The sequence below is a fragment of the Martes martes genome (genome assembly GCF_963455335.1).
Source record: "Martes martes genome assembly, chromosome: 8".
In the NCBI taxonomy this organism is placed as follows: domain Eukaryota; kingdom Metazoa; phylum Chordata; class Mammalia; order Carnivora; family Mustelidae; genus Martes; species Martes martes.
The window spans coordinates 8,844,816-8,864,998 of NC_137895.1; the positions used below are offsets into that span (position 1 = coordinate 8,844,816).

General features: G+C 39.1%; 1 protein-coding gene across 1 annotated transcript in view; it reads left to right on the forward strand.

Moving 5' to 3' along the window:
* The window catches only part of ENTHD1 (ENTH domain containing 1), a gene marked incomplete at both ends in the record, with an annotated part of 96,807 nt that overhangs the window by 23,999 nt on the left and 52,625 nt on the right, over positions 1-20,183 (forward strand). The window contains one exon of the mRNA XM_080810127.1: positions 12,003-12,121. Within this exon, the coding sequence (XP_080666253.1) occupies positions 12,003-12,121 (119 nt within the window). The remainder of the gene's footprint in view (positions 1-12,002; positions 12,122-20,183) is intronic.

The following is a 20,183-nucleotide window of genomic DNA, read 5'->3' on the forward strand; positions in this document are numbered from 1 at the left end:
AGATACATGACATAGAATAGCTACGCATTTAAATATCTAAATAAACAAAGGATTAATCATGGTGTTGATATGGAGAGGTGATGCATGTGTCAGAAGTATATGGAAAATCTCTACTTCTCAGTTTTGTTGTAAACCGAAAATTGCTCTGAAAAATAAAATCTTAAAAAGACATACATACACGCAAAAGTGTCAAAACTGGATTGATCCTTCTCTAAATTAATCCAGTTACTCAAATGTCAGTTATATCTATCATTGCCTGGCTCCTTGGGCCAAACCAAACTCTAAAAATTAAAACTATTTTACTTAAACAAAAAACATCACGGGGCGCCTGGGTGGCTCAGTTGGTTAAGCGGCTGCCTTTTACTCAGGTCACGATCCCAGGGTCCTGGGATCAAGCCCTACATTGGACTCCCTGCTCAGCTTCTCCCTCTGTCTCTTCCCTGCTTGTGTTCTCTTTTGCAAAGAAATAAATAAAATCTTTGGGAAAAAAGATTATTAGGCATGCCTATATTAACTTGAAAAATGGACACTTACAGAAATGAGAAAAACCATTGAAATTAAAAAAGAAAAAACTTAATTTAGTGAACTAGAAGATCTCTCCAAAGGAAAAGGAAAACAGAAAAGCAGTGTTAAGACATAGAGGACACATCTGCAGGGGAATGGCTGTTACCCCGCCAGTGACCTCTCCTCTTCAGCTACTGTGGAGGCCAGATGACAGTGATACAGCATTTTCAAAGTGCTCAGAGAAAATAACAGCCTGTGATTATGTACCCAGCAAAACTGTCATTCAGAGATAAGGGTGAAATAGTCACTTACAGATAAATAAAAAAACCCAAGAGCTTACCACCAGAAGACCTTCATTAAAGGATATACTTGAAAAAGAAGGAAAATTATTCCAGAAGAATGGTTGGAAATGCAAGAGGGAGTGACTAACAAGTAATAAACTTGTATGTAAAATGAACACTTTCTGTGTAAAGGAGTAATGTCTAACTTTTGGGTTTGAAAAACAGACAAAAATAGTGGGTAGCCATGGTCTGTAGGTTGGAAATGAGTCTACAGAATTCAGTGTTCTAAGATCCTTATATTTTTTGAGAGAAGGGTAAGGATATTGTTTGACCTTCAGCCTTTTTTTTTTTTTAAGATTGTATTTATTTTTCAGAGACAGAGAGCACAAGCAGGAGCAATGGCAGGCAGAGGGAGAAGCAGGGTTCCCCCTGAGCAAGGAGCCACATGCAGGAGTTGATCCCAGGACCCTGGGATCGTGACCTGAGCCGAAGGCAGACGCTTAACCAACTGAGCCATCCAGGCATCCCAACCCTCAACTTTTAAAAGTTAATGTGCGTGATAAACTTGAAAGGGTTAACACCAAAAGAAGAGAAATAGAGTGCATAAATTCCAAAGTAGTAAAAAAATAGAATGAGAAAATAAAAGTTTATAAAGAGGAAGAAGCAGAGGGGCACCTGGGTGACTCAGTCAAGCATCTGCCTTCCGCTCAGGTCATGATCTCAGGGTCTTGGGATCAAGCCCCGCATCGGGCTCCCTACTCTGCAAGGAGGTGGCTTCTCCCTCTCCCTCTGCCTGCCACTCCCCCTGCTTGTGTGTGCACTCTCTCTCTCAGTCAAATAAATAAATAAAACCTTAAAAAAAAAAAAGAGCAAGAAGCATAGATAAAGTGGGATAGATGGAAATAAAAAAGGTAAAATGGTAGAAATAAGCCCAAATATATTAATGATCATGATAAATATCAGTGGATTAAACTCATCTTAAGGCAGAGATTATCAAATTGGGGAGAAAGAAATCCAGATATATGCTGTGCACATAAGTCCACATAAAGGTTAAAAGCAAATGGGTAGAAAAAGATAAACCAGACATATACTAAAGAAAACTGGCATAACTATACTATATCAGATAAGGTAGGATTTAAAGCCAAAAGCATTATTAAGGACAATGATAACAGGCTTAAATCCCCAGGAAGATACACACTTCTAAATGTGAGTATACCGAATAAAGTAACTTCAAAGTATATAGAGCAAAAAAAAATGGTAGAACTACAGGAAGAGATTGAAACATATCCCATTATAGTAATGACTTTAAAGTCTCTCTCTGATAAATCTAGTGAATAAAACATCTTTTTAAAATATGGATTTTATAATTGATTGTATTATAAAGAAAGTCTTAACATTTCAAAGAATCTATGTTACACAGATCATTTTTCTAGCAAAAATGCAATTAAGTTTGAATTTTAAAAATGTAAATTAAAATTTTTCAGACACTTAAATGTGGAAGTATTTCTTTTAGAATCAGGTAGGAAAAAATGCTCCTTGCTTCAGCTTTGTAGTATCCATCACAATAAAATAAGTAAGAGAAATTAAAAGTAAAAGTATAGAAATGGAGGCAAAATATATTTGCAGATAATAGGATCTTCATATAGAAAACTTGAAAGGATCTACAGACATATTAGAAAGAGTTTTAGCAATATGGCTGGCTATAAGCTCAAAATGTGTAAATCAAGTTGTAATTTTATGTACCAGCACAAAACAGTAAACATTTTTTTTTAAATACCATTTATAATAATAAAAAAATCATTATCTACTTAGGGATAAATCTTTAAAAAACTGTACAGGACCTCTACACTGAAAATTATAATACTTAACTGAAATACATTAAAGATGACCTATATAAATAGAATGATATTCATGTTTGTTTATTGAAATACACAAAGATGTAAATACCCATTCTCTCCAGATTACACAAATTTAGTGGAGGTTTTCCTCAAGCTTGGTATTATTGATATTTTAAGTCAGATAATTCTTTGTTGTGGGTGCTGTCTTGTACAGTGGAGGATACTTAGCATTATCCCTGACCTCTACCCACCAGATCCTATTAGTACAGCTCCCTATCTGTTGTAAGAACCAAAACTGTCTACAGACATTGTCAGATGTTTCCTGAGGGCCACAACTGCCCCCAGTTTGAGAACCACTGATTCAGTGCAATTATAATCAAAATCCGAAAAGGATCTTAATTTGGGCTGATTCCCAAATTTATCTGGAAGTACCAAAAGGGCAAGAATATCCAAAACATTCCTGAAGAAGGTTAAGTTGGAAGGCTTGCCTTTCTGGGTGACAGGACTAAAGCAAGAGTCATCATGACAGTGTGGTATGGATGGAGGGATAGGCACATGGGCCAGTGGAACAAACCTGTAGAGCCCAGAAAACAGACTGTGCTACTAGGTTATCTTAGTATATGACAGAAGCGGTGTTCCACACTGGTGGGGAGAGGATGAACTACTTCATAAATAATGCTGGGGCAATTATTTATTCATATTGAAAAAAGTAACATTGGGTCTCTACTTCATATGCATGAAAACAAATTCTGGAGGAATTAAAGACTTAAAGGAGAAAAAAAAAAGATGTCGAAGTGTTTAGAAGAAAATAAAGGGGAATATCTTTTTTACATTGGGATAGGGAAGGATTTCTTAAACATAACTGAAAAAGTGCCAACTATTAAAAAAGCATTTGTAAGTTTTACTCTTGTGGTAGGGAAAATTCTGAGAATAAGCCCCAATGACCCTTGTCTTTATGTAATTCTCTCCCCTTTGAGAGGTGGGCATTACCTGTGGATGATTACCTCTCATGATTATGTTACATTATATGTCAAAACAGCCATCAAAAAGAATGAAATCTTGCCATTTGCAATGACATGGATGGAACTAGAGAGTATTCTGCTAAACAAAATGTCAGTCAGAGAAAGACAAATATCATGATTTCACTCATATGTGGAATTTAAGAAACAAAACAGATGAACACGGGGGAGGAGAGGAAAAATAAGATAAAACCAGAGAGGAAGACAAACCATAGGAGACTCTTACCTATAAGAAACTGAGGGTTGCTGGGGGGGAGGTAGGGGGGTGTGGAGTAATGGGGGATGGCTATTAAGGAGGGCATGTGATGGAATGACCACTGAGTGTTATATGCAACTGATGAATTACTAAATTCTACCTCTGAAACTAATAATACACTATATGTTAATTTGTTCTAAGTAAATAATAGAATAAAAATAATGGATATCCTTTGTTTACTGGTGTAAAATGCCTACCATTTTGTAGTCATTTTCCATTAAACAAATTTTCTAATAAAGCCATTTAACATTCCAAAAAAAGGGATCAAATGTCCAGATGAGCTTAATCCAATCACACACCATTTAAAAGCAGAGCTTCGCCCAGGTGGCAGAAGAGGAAGTCACAGATTCCAGGTGTGAGAAGGATTTGATGCACCTTTACTGGGTTGAAAAGGAACTGGAGTGGTATCACTGGGGTGATAAGGAACACAAGTGGCTTCTAGAAGCTGAGAGTGATCCCTGGTTGCCAGCCAGCAAGGAAATGGGGACCTCAGTCCTACAACCACAAGGAAACCAAATTCTGCCAACACCCTGAATGATCTTGGAAGTGGACTATTCCTCAGAGTCTTCAGAGAAGAGTCCAGCTTGGCCGATACCTTGATTTTGGCCTTGTGAAACCCAAAGCAGAGCACCTTGTCAGGCCTGCCGGACAGCTGAGCTACAGAATGGCGGCATAATAAATGGGCGTTGTTTTAAGCCACTAAGTTTGTTGTAATTTTTGGCAGCAATAGAAAACTTCTAAAACTATATTAAATTCTCTTCATCAAAAAACACCCTCAGTCCCAAACTAGGAGAAAAATTTCTAACATATGTAAGTGACAAAGGATTATCCAGAATATATAAAGAATTTCTGCACATCGGTGAGAAAAGGACAGCCCAACGGAAAAAATAGGAAGGAGCTATGGAAAGGATTTCCTAAAAAAAGAGGAGGAAACATGTAAGGCCAAGAAACACTGGAGAAAAAAAAAAAAGCTCAACCTTGTATTGTCATACAGTAGCAACAATTCTAAAATGAAATCTATGAAAATACACAATTTACAATAACTTCCCAAACCATCTAATGCCATATTGTGAGGAACGTCCTTCTGTTCCTTGAAGTACATTCTCTTGTACATTTGGAGTCTATTTTTTGCATGCCATCCTCCTCCCCCTCTCTCTCCCTCTTCTTGCTTCCCCCTCCCTTCCTCCTCCTCTTTTTCCTCTTCTCCCCCTGGAATGTGTTTGTGGAGTTGCCGGGTCTCTTTCCATCTTGCTGATGGCAAGCTCTCGCTAGGCAGTGTGTTTTGAAGGCAGTGAGGAGTTAAGAGTTAAGCCCTTGGGTCCTGGCACTTTACTGACCGGACTTGAATCCTGACGCCGTCTGTGTGGACCGTGTGCCCTCGGACATGCAAGCTTTGTAGCACAATGTAAAATGAGGATAATATGGTTTCCATCACAGAGTTGTCTTAAGTAAAAGAGGAGATACGGGGACAGCACCATCATATTCAGCAGTTACAAGCTCAGACACACTGAGCGATTTCTTCACTCTTCCCACCATGTTTGAGACCAGTTTGTTTTCTCCACCGAGCTGTGGTTTTTGTGCTGTTTCTTATTTTATCCACTTTCTGCAGCAGTGAGGAAGGGAAGCCTTCGTGAGGCCTTACATGATCTTGTTTAGACACCTGGGCTCTGCTGTGTCCTCTGAACATTTTGTGCAGGATCCTGCTCATCCTGTCTAGCTGGGAAATGTGCCCTGCTGCCCTGGGGCGGGGAGATGCTCTTGAACTTCAGATCATCCACGCAGTTCAGTGTGAAACTGTAGCTTTCACTTCCATGAAAGTGTCAGCATCTGTATTTACTCACTCTGGTACACCTCTTTTTTTTTTCCCCCTTTACCAATTTCCACCTCTTCTCAGTCACAAGAAGTGAGAAAAGCATTGTCCGCTCAGTTCTCCTTGTTCTAGACATGTGGATAGTGACAAGAAATCTCAGAATCTTTTTTTTAAAGGATTTTATTTATTCATTTGTGAGATAGAAAGAGTGAGTGGTAGGCAGAGGGAGAAGCAGGCTCCCTGCTGAGCAAGGGCCCCAAAGCAGGACTCTATCCAAGGACCCTGAGATCATGACCCGAGCCAAAGGCAGATGCTTAATGGACTGAGCCCCCTGCCCCAGGTGTCCCTGAGAAATCTCAGAATCTGATCAACTCATCGCTATCACATTTGGGGGGCAGGAGATGCTTTCTTTGGCCACCGGTCATTTTCCTTTTAAAAATTTTTGGTTTTACCTCTTTTCATGTTAGATTGCTGTTGTACATTTTTTAAAAATTAATTTTGACTTTTTAAAAACTTCTTAAGTTTTAGGTGGTGGAAATGTGTGTTTGGAAGGCAGTAAAGATGGGTTGCAGTTTCAGTGTGCTGTCTTAACCTAGGAGCCCGCCCCGAATACCTAATCCTGCTTGTGTAGTGACTGTGCTCCTCGTCTCTGTGGCTGAGCTCTTAATGCGGTCTGGGCGTTTTCCCGTTCCCGGTTATTCTTAAGTAAGAACTACTGGCAGTGTCTCAAATTTTGTATGCTATTGTTAGTAAAACTCAGAAATAAAATTGCCTTAGCTCCCTTTTTAGGATCTCCTGCAACAAAAGTTTGTCTTTTCTCACCTTTTCTCATCTACCAATTTAAAATTTGATTTTTAAAATTGCTTAAACATCTCTGCTTTCTTATTCTCTCTGTTTTTGTTGGGGCGGGGGGAAGCCTTTTCTCTGCTAATCTCAAAATTCGCCTTTCAAAAAAGATTTACAGTACTCACACTCTACCTCCAATCCCTCTGCAGCATTTCTCCGAAGTAAATAGGAGCATAGAGGTGGGGTCTGCAGTGGACTTCGTGGTGCCCCCCAGACCCCGTCTCCCAGATCAAGGCACTCATTCCCTCCGCTGCTGGGAGGGTTGGCGGCTGAGGGGTTCTCAGCTCAGTCCTTCTCTAGGAATTCCTAACAGTTGAAGGGAACCTCTTGGCTCAAGGTCAGAGCCCCTTCCTCAGGGAAACGACATCCAGTGGCCCATGGTTGTATCTGGGCTACTCTCTTGCTTCAAGGCAGGACCATAGTGAAGGGCCATCCCAGCACCACAGCTCCTGGCGGATCGGTCACGGCCTCTGCTGCAGCCACGTGACAGATGAGTTTCTCCCTTGGCCCGGTCCTGCCTTCCACGCTCCTCGCCAGTCCTGATACAGAAGGCACTCACTCCCTGGTGAATGTCCCTCACACACACTTGAGCCTTGGGATCTGCTTCCTGGGGAACCCAACCTGTGACAATGGCTTTTCCTCGAGGTTTAAAACATGGGAGTATCATAATACGTGTGTGTCCACGAGGAAAGAGAATTATAAAGCAAATGGAGCAAAACGTTAACAATTGGCAAACTTAGATGAAGAGTATTTGGGAGTTCTGTGTAGTCTTCTAGCAGCAATATTTCCATAAGTTTGAAATCATTACAAAATGGAAGTTGAAAAAATTAGGACAAATAGCAATTACTTGAAGATGCTTAAGTGCAATTATGTGCTCCAAGACAGCAAAGTTGTTAAGGTTCCAAACTCATGATTCTGCAAAAGTTAGATATAAAGATAATCACTATGAGACTTCCCCATCTTATCAGTTCATCAGCCCACGGAGTATTTTCTTTGGTAGACGCGTTTTCTTTTTAAAGCTGATTTTGTTAAGTAAATGACTTATCTTACACCTGAAAGGATGCTGTCAATACATAGCAACACTACTTATTAGATTAAATAATAAGTGGAGGAATTTGGGAATTTACTTAATTTGTGCCACATTTCAGTTCCAAAGTGTGCTCTTGCCTTGTTAATGTCTGATGGTTTGAATGTCAGTTTGATATCTCATCTAAGAAGTATCACAGGGCCTGCCAGTTCTGCTCTGCGGTATTATCTGAGTTGCACAGGCTCACTGAAATCTACAGGCTCTCTCTCAATGGTTTCCTCCCGGCACCTCCAGCTTCGGTATCTAACCTCTCATCTTCGAATGACCCGATAGCATCACTGCCTCAGCACCTTCACTTTTCCCTTTGGGGTTTCATATTTGTACATGAGTCCCCCTGGCTTGTGACTTCACTGTCTCAACTGATAAATAGCTTATGATACCAAAGGGCCTTCATTTGCACTAAGAAACTAAACTTGTGCTCTCGCCTTCCACTTGCTTGTGAAAATCCGGAAATAAATCTTGTGTAATCACCTAATTTAATTAAGCACACCTCACTTCCAGTGCTGTGCTGGTACTAAAAAAAATGTCTCAATGAATTTCCATAGACTCACTATGTTCTAACTGTCTTCTTTCTTGCCCCTAGAAGATTATTTAATATAGGTTTAGAATATTTTAGCTGTTTAGCCTAAAATGTATCTCTAAATATTCAAGATATTTTTTTCTTTCGAAATTCTTGCTGTCCTTCAGTTTTCTTCATACTTTAATTCAAAGTTAACTTCCTGCAATTGTTATTAATCTACCTTTGTGATGTCTAAACCTAAGTCCGTATCACTTGAAGGATAATTTTGTTGCTGAATATTCAAAGAGTGATCATAAGGGTAGTTCCTGATGAATCACATGAAAGTACATAAGATGATCTAAGCCTCAAACCACTACTGTTTGCCAGTATTCATTATAAAACCTCTGGGCCCCCAGAAAGCTCATTTTAATTATTCATGTGACATTAGGAGAAGATGAAAAGTCAGAGCCATAATTGCAAATTTCTTATTCTTTCTTCAGTGTCTTTGGCATATATCATACTCCTTTTGCCCACGTAGCTCCTTCTACTTGGGATAATTTCTCATTCTACACTGATCAGGACCCTAGTCACCCTTCAAAGCCTTGTTCAAATTCTACTTCCTATATGAGGCACTTTCTGGTTAGTGCACACTGGGTTTTTTTTTCCTCCTTAGAATACTTATTCCCAAAGTTAGTTAATTTAAGAAAGTTCGGCACGGTCTTTTTTTCCTCTAATTGTTTCCCATTAAGCCTGTGTGTCAGTCTTATCTCCCGAGTCCGGCTATCCACTTTCTGAAGGCGAGGACCACCATGTCTTAGACCGTGGGTTTTCAAGCTATTTTTCTTGCATAGCCCCTAAAGTGATTTTGAAAAATTAAATACCTCCTGCTGCATTTTTTTTTTAGGTTGCCATGTGAAATTGTATCATAAGTCACCACAAAGGACGTAATTCAAAATATTGACATTAAGGACAAAAGAAAACAAAATGAAACGGTTCTACAAGACTTTGAAGCATAGTACCTAAAGGAACCTAAACACTGTGTAACTGCTACCTGCAGCCATTCATTTGAAAAAACACAGTCTTTAACTGTTGGAAGCTTTACATCATGCAATTTCCTTTTCTCCTTGAATTCATATTTCTCCTCCACATCCCTCACAGGATTTCATCCTAATAGAAAGTATTTTGATGCCTGGAAGTCTTCTTTACATCAAACATGTATATAAATTGAAATTACATTTTCTAGGTCCAGAGGCTTTTAAGTGGTAAAATATTCTTTCTAGATTGATTTATCATTATAATTACTTTTAGCACACAATTGATCAAAACCAAAACCACATAAGTATATTATAATTTTTATAAATACTCAAAAAGAATACCATTTTATTGGAAATGCATGTTTCTATGAGATACACGGAACTGCTTATTTAACCACCTATGAATATTACTTATTGCTGGAAGTAAACAGGGTTCAGCATAAATTCTGTTTCTCTTTTGCATTTTTATGGATGGAAATGTTAAGAAGACTTTTTCACATAAAATTGTAGGTGGGAATAGAAGGTGTTTTATTATAGCAACGTCAGTCAGTTCAATGAATTCCTTTTAAGTAATATTCCAGAATTATATAGTAATTTATTATAAAAATGGTTTTCATCTCTTGTCAGCTGTTGACTTGATTAGGTCTGTCTTCAGTGTTGTTGAAAGCAAAGAAACGGAAACAACCCTCATAGAAAAAGATTTGTTAAACAGTCATTAGGAGTCATAGACTTTCTCAGTTTCTGGGAATAATATAAAAAAAAAACTTTACTAAAATTTATCAGATTATTAATTATTGCCAGTTACACTTTAACACAATATACTCACAAAATGTGAAAAAGAAAAACGTTCATTGTGGAACACGTGTCAGTATAACAATTTTTGAGATAATTATTATTTCATATGCTTTAAATATGTCTCAGCAGTTCTTCAGAACTACAGATCTCGTTCATTCCACTTTTGGAAAATATTGACCGTATTTACCTAGTTGGCAAAGCCAGCCCTTATTGTCAAAATGGTCTGCCAGATCAGATTTCAACTTTCTTTCAGAAAACATCTTACTTCATTCAAATGAACATCACTAAAAAAAAAACAAAACCAAAAAACAAAAAACAAAACAACAAACGAACATCACTGTGATTGCACTCACATTCTTGAATTCTTCTCCTAGGGGAGATGGCTAAGGCGTGGAGCCTTGTTATAAGTCTGTCGCGTGGATGAAAGAAGGTGCCCTGTCTCACGTGCTTGTGCTTTCCTTCTGTCCTCCTCAGAAATGATGCATTTTTGGACAACAGCTGAGGGATGAAAAGCACAGGACATTAGATGAAACTTGTCAACTGTCCTGCTCTTCCATACTGTAGTAGATCTGAATACCCACCCCAGTATGGACCAAAATACTGTGCATTTATGTCCTGCTTTGCCATTAAGAGAAATATGTGTAAAATGGGACACATTTTAGAGCTTTACTTCGGGTTTTTCCTGCCTTGATTGAAGGAGGCTTCCCTACACCAGTCTTTGCTACTGTTGTTAGGCGTTTCGAGGTTCTAATGGTGGCAGCATAAAGGAGGATGCATCGTAATGAGATGGGAAGAGGATGGGTGTGTCTGTGTAAAGTGAAAGGAAACTGACTATGAAAGAGGAAGAGGGAAGAACTGGCCTGAAGCTTCCACACAGTCCCATTCTTAGGCAGATCAGTTTTTGCAAAGAGTATATAGAAAAGTGGTAGATCTGGACATTGAGACCTTTAAAACTATCTTTGCCCACCTGGCCTTTGGGAAGTCTTTAAGTACCCCAGTGGTGTGCAAATACCGGTTTGAAGATCGCTTCCTTACACTTCTTATTGTACCCAATAACATGCTGAGAGAGAGTTGGCGCTAATACTTCGTTTATGCAGTAATTCAGATAGAAAGAAAGGAGGGAGGGGCACCTGGGTGGCTCAGTGGGTTAAGCCTCTGCTTTCGGCTTGGGTCATGATCCCAGGGTCCTGGGATCGAGCCCCATATTGGGCTCTCTGCTCTGCGGGGAACCTGCTTCCTCCTCTCTCTCTGTCTGCCTCTCTGCCTACTTGTGATCTCTGTCAAATAAGTAAATAAAAAGAAAGAAAGAAAGAAAGAAAGAAAGGAGGGGTGTCTGGGTGGCTCAGTTGGGTAAGCATCTGACTTGGTCTTGGCTCAGGTCATGATCTCAGGGTCCTGAGAATCCATGACAGGCTCCATGTTGGGTGCAGAGCCCTCTTGGGATTCTCTCTCTCCCTACACCTTTGCCCCTCCCCACCCAGGAAAAGAAAAGGTGGAAAGGAAAATGGCAACTAAAAAACCATTAAATTCAGTAAAAACATACAAGCAGAAATCTCCTATATCGCTGGCACAGCATGTTTAAAAATTTTTAAAATTTTGTTTAAAAGTGCTTTCTCATCATACAACCTATACCTCATAGATGTGAACACTTGAAATTCACACTGCAGTAATAAAGTTCTTTTAAATATTAATTAGGATAATTCTAGTTGTCATTCCTGCTTTTGCTAAGGGTAATTTTCAGACTATAATTTTCTACACTGTATTGTGCCTTATTTAAAAAAAATATTTCAAATAATAAAGCATACAATAAAATTGTTGATGGGGTAAAAAGGCTAGAATCAAAGTTATATTTTTAAATCGGCCTGAATTTGTCAATTATTATGAAGGGATAAACTGAAATGACCGTCGGCCCATGAGGTATCTGCTGCAGACAAAATGGATCTTCAGAAGTAATTAGCTTAAAAATTGGGAGCTAACATAAAAACGTTACTATTTTTTGCCAAAGTGAACTCTTAGCTTTATGTTGTTGACAGAAAACACTTCCAAGGCAGGAGTGAAACAAGAGCAGTGCCAAGACACTGAGTTGCCTAGTGGAACCACCTTGTCCCAGGGAACACGACCGGTCAAGACTCATGCTTGGAAATCCACAGAGGTAAGTCGCTTGCAGCCGGTTACTGTTGCTGCTCTAACAAATTACCGCCAACCCAGTGCCTTAAATCAGCACAAATGTGTTATTTTACAGTTCTGTAGGTTAGAAGTCTGACACGGGTCTCTCTGGGCCCCCATGAAGGCGTCTGCAGGCTGCATTCCTCTCTGGAGGCCCCAAGGGGAGAATTTGTCTCCTTGTCCTTTCCGGCTGCAGTTTCGTATGTTCTGAGAGAAATGGTGCTTGTCTTTGAACTTCTTTTTTTGTTGGCTTTTTTTTTTTTTTTTTTTTTGGCTATACACAGTTTTAAATAAGAATAAGTTTAGTTTATCGAAGTTTCCCTTTATAGCTGATCTTTTAAAAACATCTTATTTAAGAAATTCTTTTTATGCCAATATCATAAAGATCTCTGACTTTTTCTTCTAAATGGACTCCTTGTGCCCTCTAGAATTTTGTTATATAGCGTTAAGACGGGTTTTATTGTCTTTGCACCCCCGTAGATAAATAATATTTTGGTTGTTGAACAGTCCATCTTCCTCTCCTCATCGAAAAAAACCTTTTTGTTGTGAAATAAAATTATAGACTTGGAGGCAGCTGCAGCTATAGGTACAGAGTCCCAAGTACCCAGTACCCAGCATCCCCCTCCCCGCTGGTGTCGTCTGTGACTGTAGTACAAGTCACAGTATCGAAACAGAGGTGGCCGTCGCTATGTTACTGCTGACTGACTGCAGGCCCTCAGTTTCCAAATTTTCAATTCAGTATTCAGTTTTTTAACTTGTATTTATGTATGTGTGTCGGGTGGGGGGGGGGCGCAGTTTCCTAAGCAATTTTATTCCAAGTATAGATTCGTGTAACCAGCACCAAAATCAAGATCCAGAAGTGTTATGTCCGCACAAAAGCAGTCTGTCCTGCTACCCACCCCGTCTCCTCCCCACCCCTTAACCACCTCATCCCCTGATAGCCCTAATCTCTTCTCCATCTCTGTAGTTTTATTATTTCTAGAATATTATGTAAATGAACCCAGACAGTATACAACCTTTTGAGATAGTTTTTTATCCCCCCACTCAATGTAATACTCTAGAGATCCATTCAGGCTGTGACGTTTTCAAATCTCTAGGATAAATGTCTAAGGATGTGATTGCTGGGGGGTGTGGTAAGTGCATACTAAATTTGGTAAAAAAAAAAAAAAAATTGTCCAACTGTTTTCTAGAGCGGCTATAACATTTTACATTCCCACCAGCAATGTATGAGAGCTCCAGTTTCCCTGCGTCCCCACCAACTTTTGCCATTACCGTTTTTATTTTAGATACTCGAATAGGTCTGTGATGGTATCTCATTGTGGTTTTAATTTGTGTTTCCCAAATAGCTAATGATGTCGAACATTTTTTTCATGTGCTTCTTTGTACCATCATAACTTCTCTTTGGTGAAATGTGTGTTCAGATCTTTTGCCCATTTTCTAATTGAACTGTTTGTTTATCACCATTGAGTTTTGAGAGTTCCTTGCACGTTCTGAATACCATCATGTTTCTGTTCATGCTCTTATCCATGAAGATGTCCATCTTGTTTCTGAGCATGACCTGTGTCTTTAATTTTAACATTCGTATTTTCTCTGCCATTGCTGTGTGTTTGGGGAAGGTTGGTATCCCCAAAGTGTGAACTTACAGAACCATCTTGACTGGCAATCTGTTCAACTCAAGATTATTTGCAATTATCTCATTCGCTCATTTGTTTTTCTGTCTCATGTGTGTTTCTCCTTCTAAGGCAAGCTCCTCGAGAGTAGAAACCATTTTAGTCTTACTCGTTACTGAATCTTCATTTGCCAAATATTTGTTAATGAAGAAATGACTGAATAGTAGATGCTCCATATTAACTTCCCTCTCTCCCTTTCTTGTAAAAGAGGCTTATTTGGTCTTCCTCTTGGCCTGCCACCGTTCCAGTGAGAGTGGCTGGAATTGTTTATTGACCATCTGTTCCTAACCCTTTCCCAAACCCAGTTAGGTATTGGATTTACCAGATTTTCTAGCAGCTCAGAAAAGTACATAAAATTAAAATTTCACTGTTCCTTAATTGCTTGTAGCCCACAGACTGAAAATCCATAGATTATGACATGGGAAACAAAGGGAGAAGAAAAGTCATTAAATTTCCTTATTACTTAGAGTCCATTGACAAGTCCTTGAAACAGGCAGAGTGACATTCCTCTAGGGACTCAGCTGCCTAAATGTTAATACTTTGCCAAGGGCAAAAGGTAATCTTAGCCCAACCTCCAGGACCCTGTAAGTCTTCTTTAACATAAAAAGATTCCTTTGGAAACTTCCTTTACCTCTACCCTTCACTCCCGCCCCCCCCCATACATGTTGGCAATCATCTTCCAAGCATATGACCCACTGATATACATCTGAAGGGTCTCATGACTGAGGGTTTACTAAACAATAATAAATGACTTTTCCCAACAATAGTTAACCCCCTCAGGATCCTGGAAACCTTGCTTCCTAAATACCTGGGAGGCTCACACCATCCCTAACCCCCTCCCAACTTGAAAGTATATAATGGGCCACTCCTCAAGACCCCGGTGCAGCTTTTTCTGCCCACGGGTCCTGTCCCCATGCTTTAATAAAACCACCTTTTTACACCAAAGACGTCTCAAGATTTCTTTCTTAGCTGTTGGCTTCAAACCCTAAAGTCTTTCGTATATCAGATTATTTTTAAAAATTTGACATTAAGAAAAATTGATTCTTAAATTTGAGACCAGTTTTATTTGCTGCTGCTGGCTTTTAAGGGAGAAAATAGACTTGAATAATCTTATATGCTTTGGACCCTAACAAAGGCATAAAATAGCACCTAGCTTTTTTGTATCAGTCTTCCAATTCTCATTATTACTGTTTTCTCTTACTTGAGAGGAACCACTATAACTGATTTACATCATTCAGCATCTTACATCAGTTAGCATAAAATGGTGCCCTTCTCTCAAAAGAAGTTTAAAGCTGGATTTTCCTTTTTCAATTCATTAGTACTATATCGTGACACGATTCCATCATTCTATTGACAAGCATCTCCTCTTCTTACCGTCAGGAACATTTGATGCAACCCAATATGTCCTCTTCAGAAATCTCCTTTTGTGGCAGAAGACAACACCTACCAGGCTGAACAGTAAAATCTAATTGTTGTTGCCAAATGTACTACATCTACATTAAAATTCTCATGTTCTTAATAAGAACGAAATAGAAATGATACTGTTGATTGCTTAGGCAGATGAAGGGTGCTTAAAAATATCTTTTAAAAACTTTAAATAGAAACCTCTTTATTCTCTTTCTACAAATGAAAGAATGATCTAAAAGCAGTAAATAAAATTCTTAACAGAATAGGGCTTTCAAAAGCAGAACAGTGCTCGCCTGTGATACTTTCAAAACTAAGAAAAGCCTGCAAATGTATGACACTTAGACAAGGATCTGTTTTCTCTCTGCGTACTGTCCAGAATTTTTATTATTAAATTTGCTAATTAATAAGGTTATATGTAGCTTTTCACCACCTTGAAAGACCTTCCTCTTTTCCTGTTTGGTGAGATTCAATAATAAGTGTTATGTTTGGGGTTTTTGGTTTTTTTTTTTTTGGTCACAGTTGTTTCTATAGCAACAGATAGGGATGCTATGAATTGGTTCACACAAAATTAAAGCTGACCAAAGCCTTCGGTCTAGTTGTGAGTTGCTAAATTACTAGTGATGGAAGATAAATGTTTATTTCCTACTGTCTCTGTTTATTATTTTGCTAAACGAAGAGTAAACAGTTTTTATCCTCGGGTTTATTAGCATATCATTTATTATGTTTGCAAAAATTTGAACTCATCATAGCTGTTAGGGAAGTGGAAATTATACCTATTCTAATCATGCTAATCCATCATCCCTTTACTTCTTACCTGCATCATTACTTCATGCTTTAAAGTCCTTTTTTATTTTCATGTTTGTATTTTTATTCTTTTTAAGTTGGAAGATAATTACGGGGAAAAGTTCAAACGATATGAAATGGTAAAGAGTGAAAGTTTCTTCTTAATTCCGTGTACACCTTCTATTCCCTTCCTCAGAGGCATCCGTTACTAACTAAGTTCTTCGAGATTTGGGAAGGAAATTTTCTGTGTCCATGCATTTCTTTAACCTAAAGGGATCCGTTCAGTATGTACTGCTCTGAAGTGTGCTTTGAACTAAGCGATACATCTTGGACATCTTTTTAAGTAATCGGTGTAATCATTTAATGTATAGAGTCCCAAATCTTTTTTCGCTAAACTGTAGATTATGAATTCCTTTCTCTATCAGTCTGTATAACTGCTGTATTCTTTTTTTTTTTTAAGATTTTTATTTATTTGACAGACAGAGATCACAAGTAGGCAGAGAGGCAGGCAGAGAGAGAAGGGGAAACAGGCTCCCTGCTGAGCAGAGAGCCCAATGCGGGGCTCGATCCCAGGACCCTGGGATCATGACCTGAGCCGAAGACAGAGGCCTAACCCACTGAGCCACCCAGGCGCCCCATAACTGCTGTATTCTTGATGCATAAATGAATCTTCATTTATTTCACCACCCCCTGAATATTTTTATGTTTTTGTCTATTGAAAGCAATGTTGTAATAATGGCTCTTATATACATTGTTTATGATGTTGTCCTAAAGGTGGAGTTATTGAAAGGTTATATTTATTTTTCATTTTGAAGAGTCCTCCTAAACTGCCCTCCCCAGAATTGCACCAATTTATATCCACCAAAAACATATCCCCTCTTCTTCGCAAATAACCGAGTATTATCATCTTGTACATTTTTGTCAGTCTGAGAGGTGGGAAAAGTTTGTTTTACTTTGTTCCATGATAATTATAGGTAAGATTAGAACAACTTTTCATGTGTTTATTGGGAATTTGTGTTTCTTTCTTATTATGAACTCTATTCATATCCTTTGCTCATTTTTTCTGGTTTCTCTTTTTCTTACCAGTTTCTTTTTCTCTTTTTTAAAGATTTTGTTCATTTATTTGACAGAGAGACACAGCGAGAGAGGGAACACAAGCAGGGGGAGTGGGAGAGGGAGAAGTGGGCTTCCCACCAAGCAGGGAGCCTGATAATGGAGCTCGATCCCAGGACCCAGAACCCCAGGACCTGAGTTAAAGGCAGAGGCTTGCTGACTCGGCCAACCAGGCGCCCCTTTCTTACCAGTTTCTAAGAGCTATTTGGCTGTTAAGTGATTAGCCCATTGTCTGCTTCTTTGTCTATTCAGTTTTTCATTTGATTTTTTACTTTATGGCTTTTTTTTTTTTTTTTTTGGCCTTTGTGAAAGGAAAGCGCACTGCTCTTCCTTTGTTTCTTTTTTTCATCTCACACTGTGGTCACACTTCACTTCTGACAGCAGAGATGTGGGCTTTCCACACACCAAGCTATTCTCTGCTACACCAGCTGGGTGTCCTGCCATTTAACTCATTTCTGACACTGTCTACCTGAAGATAGCATCAGATTTCACAGGCTGCTTGCACAGTCCCCAAAGCTCCCTTTCCCCCACCTCCCATTTCGGATGCCTATTGCAAGCCCAGAGTTGTCTCCTGTACTTCGGACCCACCACTAGAAACTGGGATTCCTGTCACCCCTTCCTTGGGTTTGATTACTTGCTAGAACAGCTCACAGAACTCATAAAAATTTTTACTTACAGTTGTTGGTTTATTATATAATAAAGGATATGAGAAAGGATGCAGATGGATTGTCAGATGAAGAAATGCATAGGGTAAGGCCTATGAAGAAGTTTCCCAAGTGCAAGAGTTGCTGTCCCCATGGAATTGGTCTGTCACCCTCCTGGCGTGTACATATATTCACCAACCCAAAAGCACATTGAACCCCAAATATTTGGAATTTTCATGGTGGCTTCACCACATAGGCATGATTGATCCTTTACTCCATCTCCAGTATCTCTCCCCTTCCAGGAGGATGGGGTGTGGGACTGAAAGTTCCCGGCTTCTAATCATGGCTTGGTCTTTCCGATGACCGGTCCCCATCCTGAAGCTGTCCAGGAGCCCATCAAGAGTCACTTCATAGGGGGGCCTGGGTGACTCAGTGGGTTAAAGCCTCTGCCTTCGGTTCGGGTCATGATCCCAGGGTCCTGGGATCGAGCCCCGCATCGGGCTCTCTGCTCCTCGGAGAGCCTGCTTCCTCCTCTCTCTCTGCCTGCCTCCTTGCCTACTTGTGATCTTTGTCTGTTAAATAAATAAAAAAATCTTAAAAAAAAAAAAAAGAGTCACTTCATAGAACAGAAGACTCTCTGATTGCCCTGAAAATTCCAATGGATTTAGGAGCTCTGTGTCAGGAGCGGGGATCAAAGACCAAATATTAAAACAAAAGACACTCCTAGTGCTCTTATTACTTAGGAAATTACAAGATTCTGTGCCAGGAACCGTAAACAAAACCTAAATATATATTTATTATAAATCACAATATCACAGCCTTAAAGAAGTCTTCAATTTTTGTTAAAAGGTAATCACATTTTCCTTTCCATTATGGCTTCTAGATTTTAAGTCATTCTTTTTTTTTTTTTTTAAAGATTTTATTTATTTATTTGTCAGAGAGAGAGAGAGAGCACAGGCAGACAGAGTGGCAGGCAGAGGCAGAGGGAGAAGCAGGCTCCCCGCCGAGCAAGGAGCCCGATGCGGGACTCGATCCCAGGACGCTGGGATCATGACCTGAGCCGAAGGCAGCTGCTTAACCAACTGAGCCACCCAGGCACCCCATAGATTTTAAGTCATTCTTAGAAAGGCCTTCTGTAGTCTAAGTTTTTATTAAATATCACCCTGGCTTTTACTTATTTTTTTTTTAAAGATTTATTTATTTATTTTAGAGAGAGTCGGGAGAGAGGCACAGAGAGAGGGTGAGAGAGATTCAAAATTCAGGTTCGTGCTTGGCTCAGTCTCATGACCCCAAGGTCAGAACCTGAGCCCAAACCAAGAGTCGGGTACTTAACACCAAGAGTCAGACACTTAACCAACTGTGCCACCCAGGCACCCACCCCATCCTGGTTTTTTATGTAACAAGCTATTTTTTAGGTAAATTTTAGACTCACAGCAGAAGTGAATGGAAAGCAAGAAGCTGTCCCATATACCCCATGTGTACCCCCACCTGCCTCTGCCCCATATGACCTCCCCCACTATTAACAACCACACCAGAGTGGTCATTTGTTATAATTAATGAACATAAATCAACGCTCATTACCATCCAAAGACCATAGTTCACACTAGGGTTCACTCTTGGTGTTGTGTATTCTCTGGCTTTTGGCAAATGTGTAATGTCCTATATCTACCATTATAGTATCACGGAGAATAGTTTCATTGTATAAAAATCCTCTGCTCTCCATCTGTTCATTCCTCTGCCTGCTAACCCCTGGCAACCACTGCTCCTTTTACTATCTCCTTAGTTTCGCCTTTTCCAAAGTCGTATGGTTGGAATCATACAGTATGTAGCCTTTTCAAACTACTACTTTAATTTAGTAACGTACATTTAAGATTCCTCTGTGTCTCTTCATGGCTTGACTGCTCATTTCTTTTTAAAACTGAATAATATGCCATGGTCTGGATATAAAGATTATTAACCCATTCACCTCTTGAAAGACATCTTGATTGCTTACAACTTTTGGCAATTATGAATAAAGCTACTGTGAACAATTGTGTGTAGGTTTTGTGTGTAGGTTTTGCATAAGTTTTTAACTCCTCTGTGTAAATACCAAGGGTTGCAATTGCTAGGTTGTGTGGTAAGCGTATGTTTAGTTTTGTAAAAAACTGACCTACTTCTTTTATGCTTTAATTTTAAAAATCTCTTTAAATGTTACCCATCAAAAATTTATTTGATGAATGGGGAGAGGTAAAGATTCACCTTTTAAACTGTATTTTTACAAATGATAATCAGTTGTCTCAATGTCATTTATTGAACAATCCATGTTTTCCCCATTGACTTGAATTGTGGTTCCTATTACATAATAAATTCCCATTTATGTTTAGGTCCATTCTTGGATTTTTCCATTTGTTTATATTAAAGATCAGCTATAACATTAAAAATAAAGAAGAGG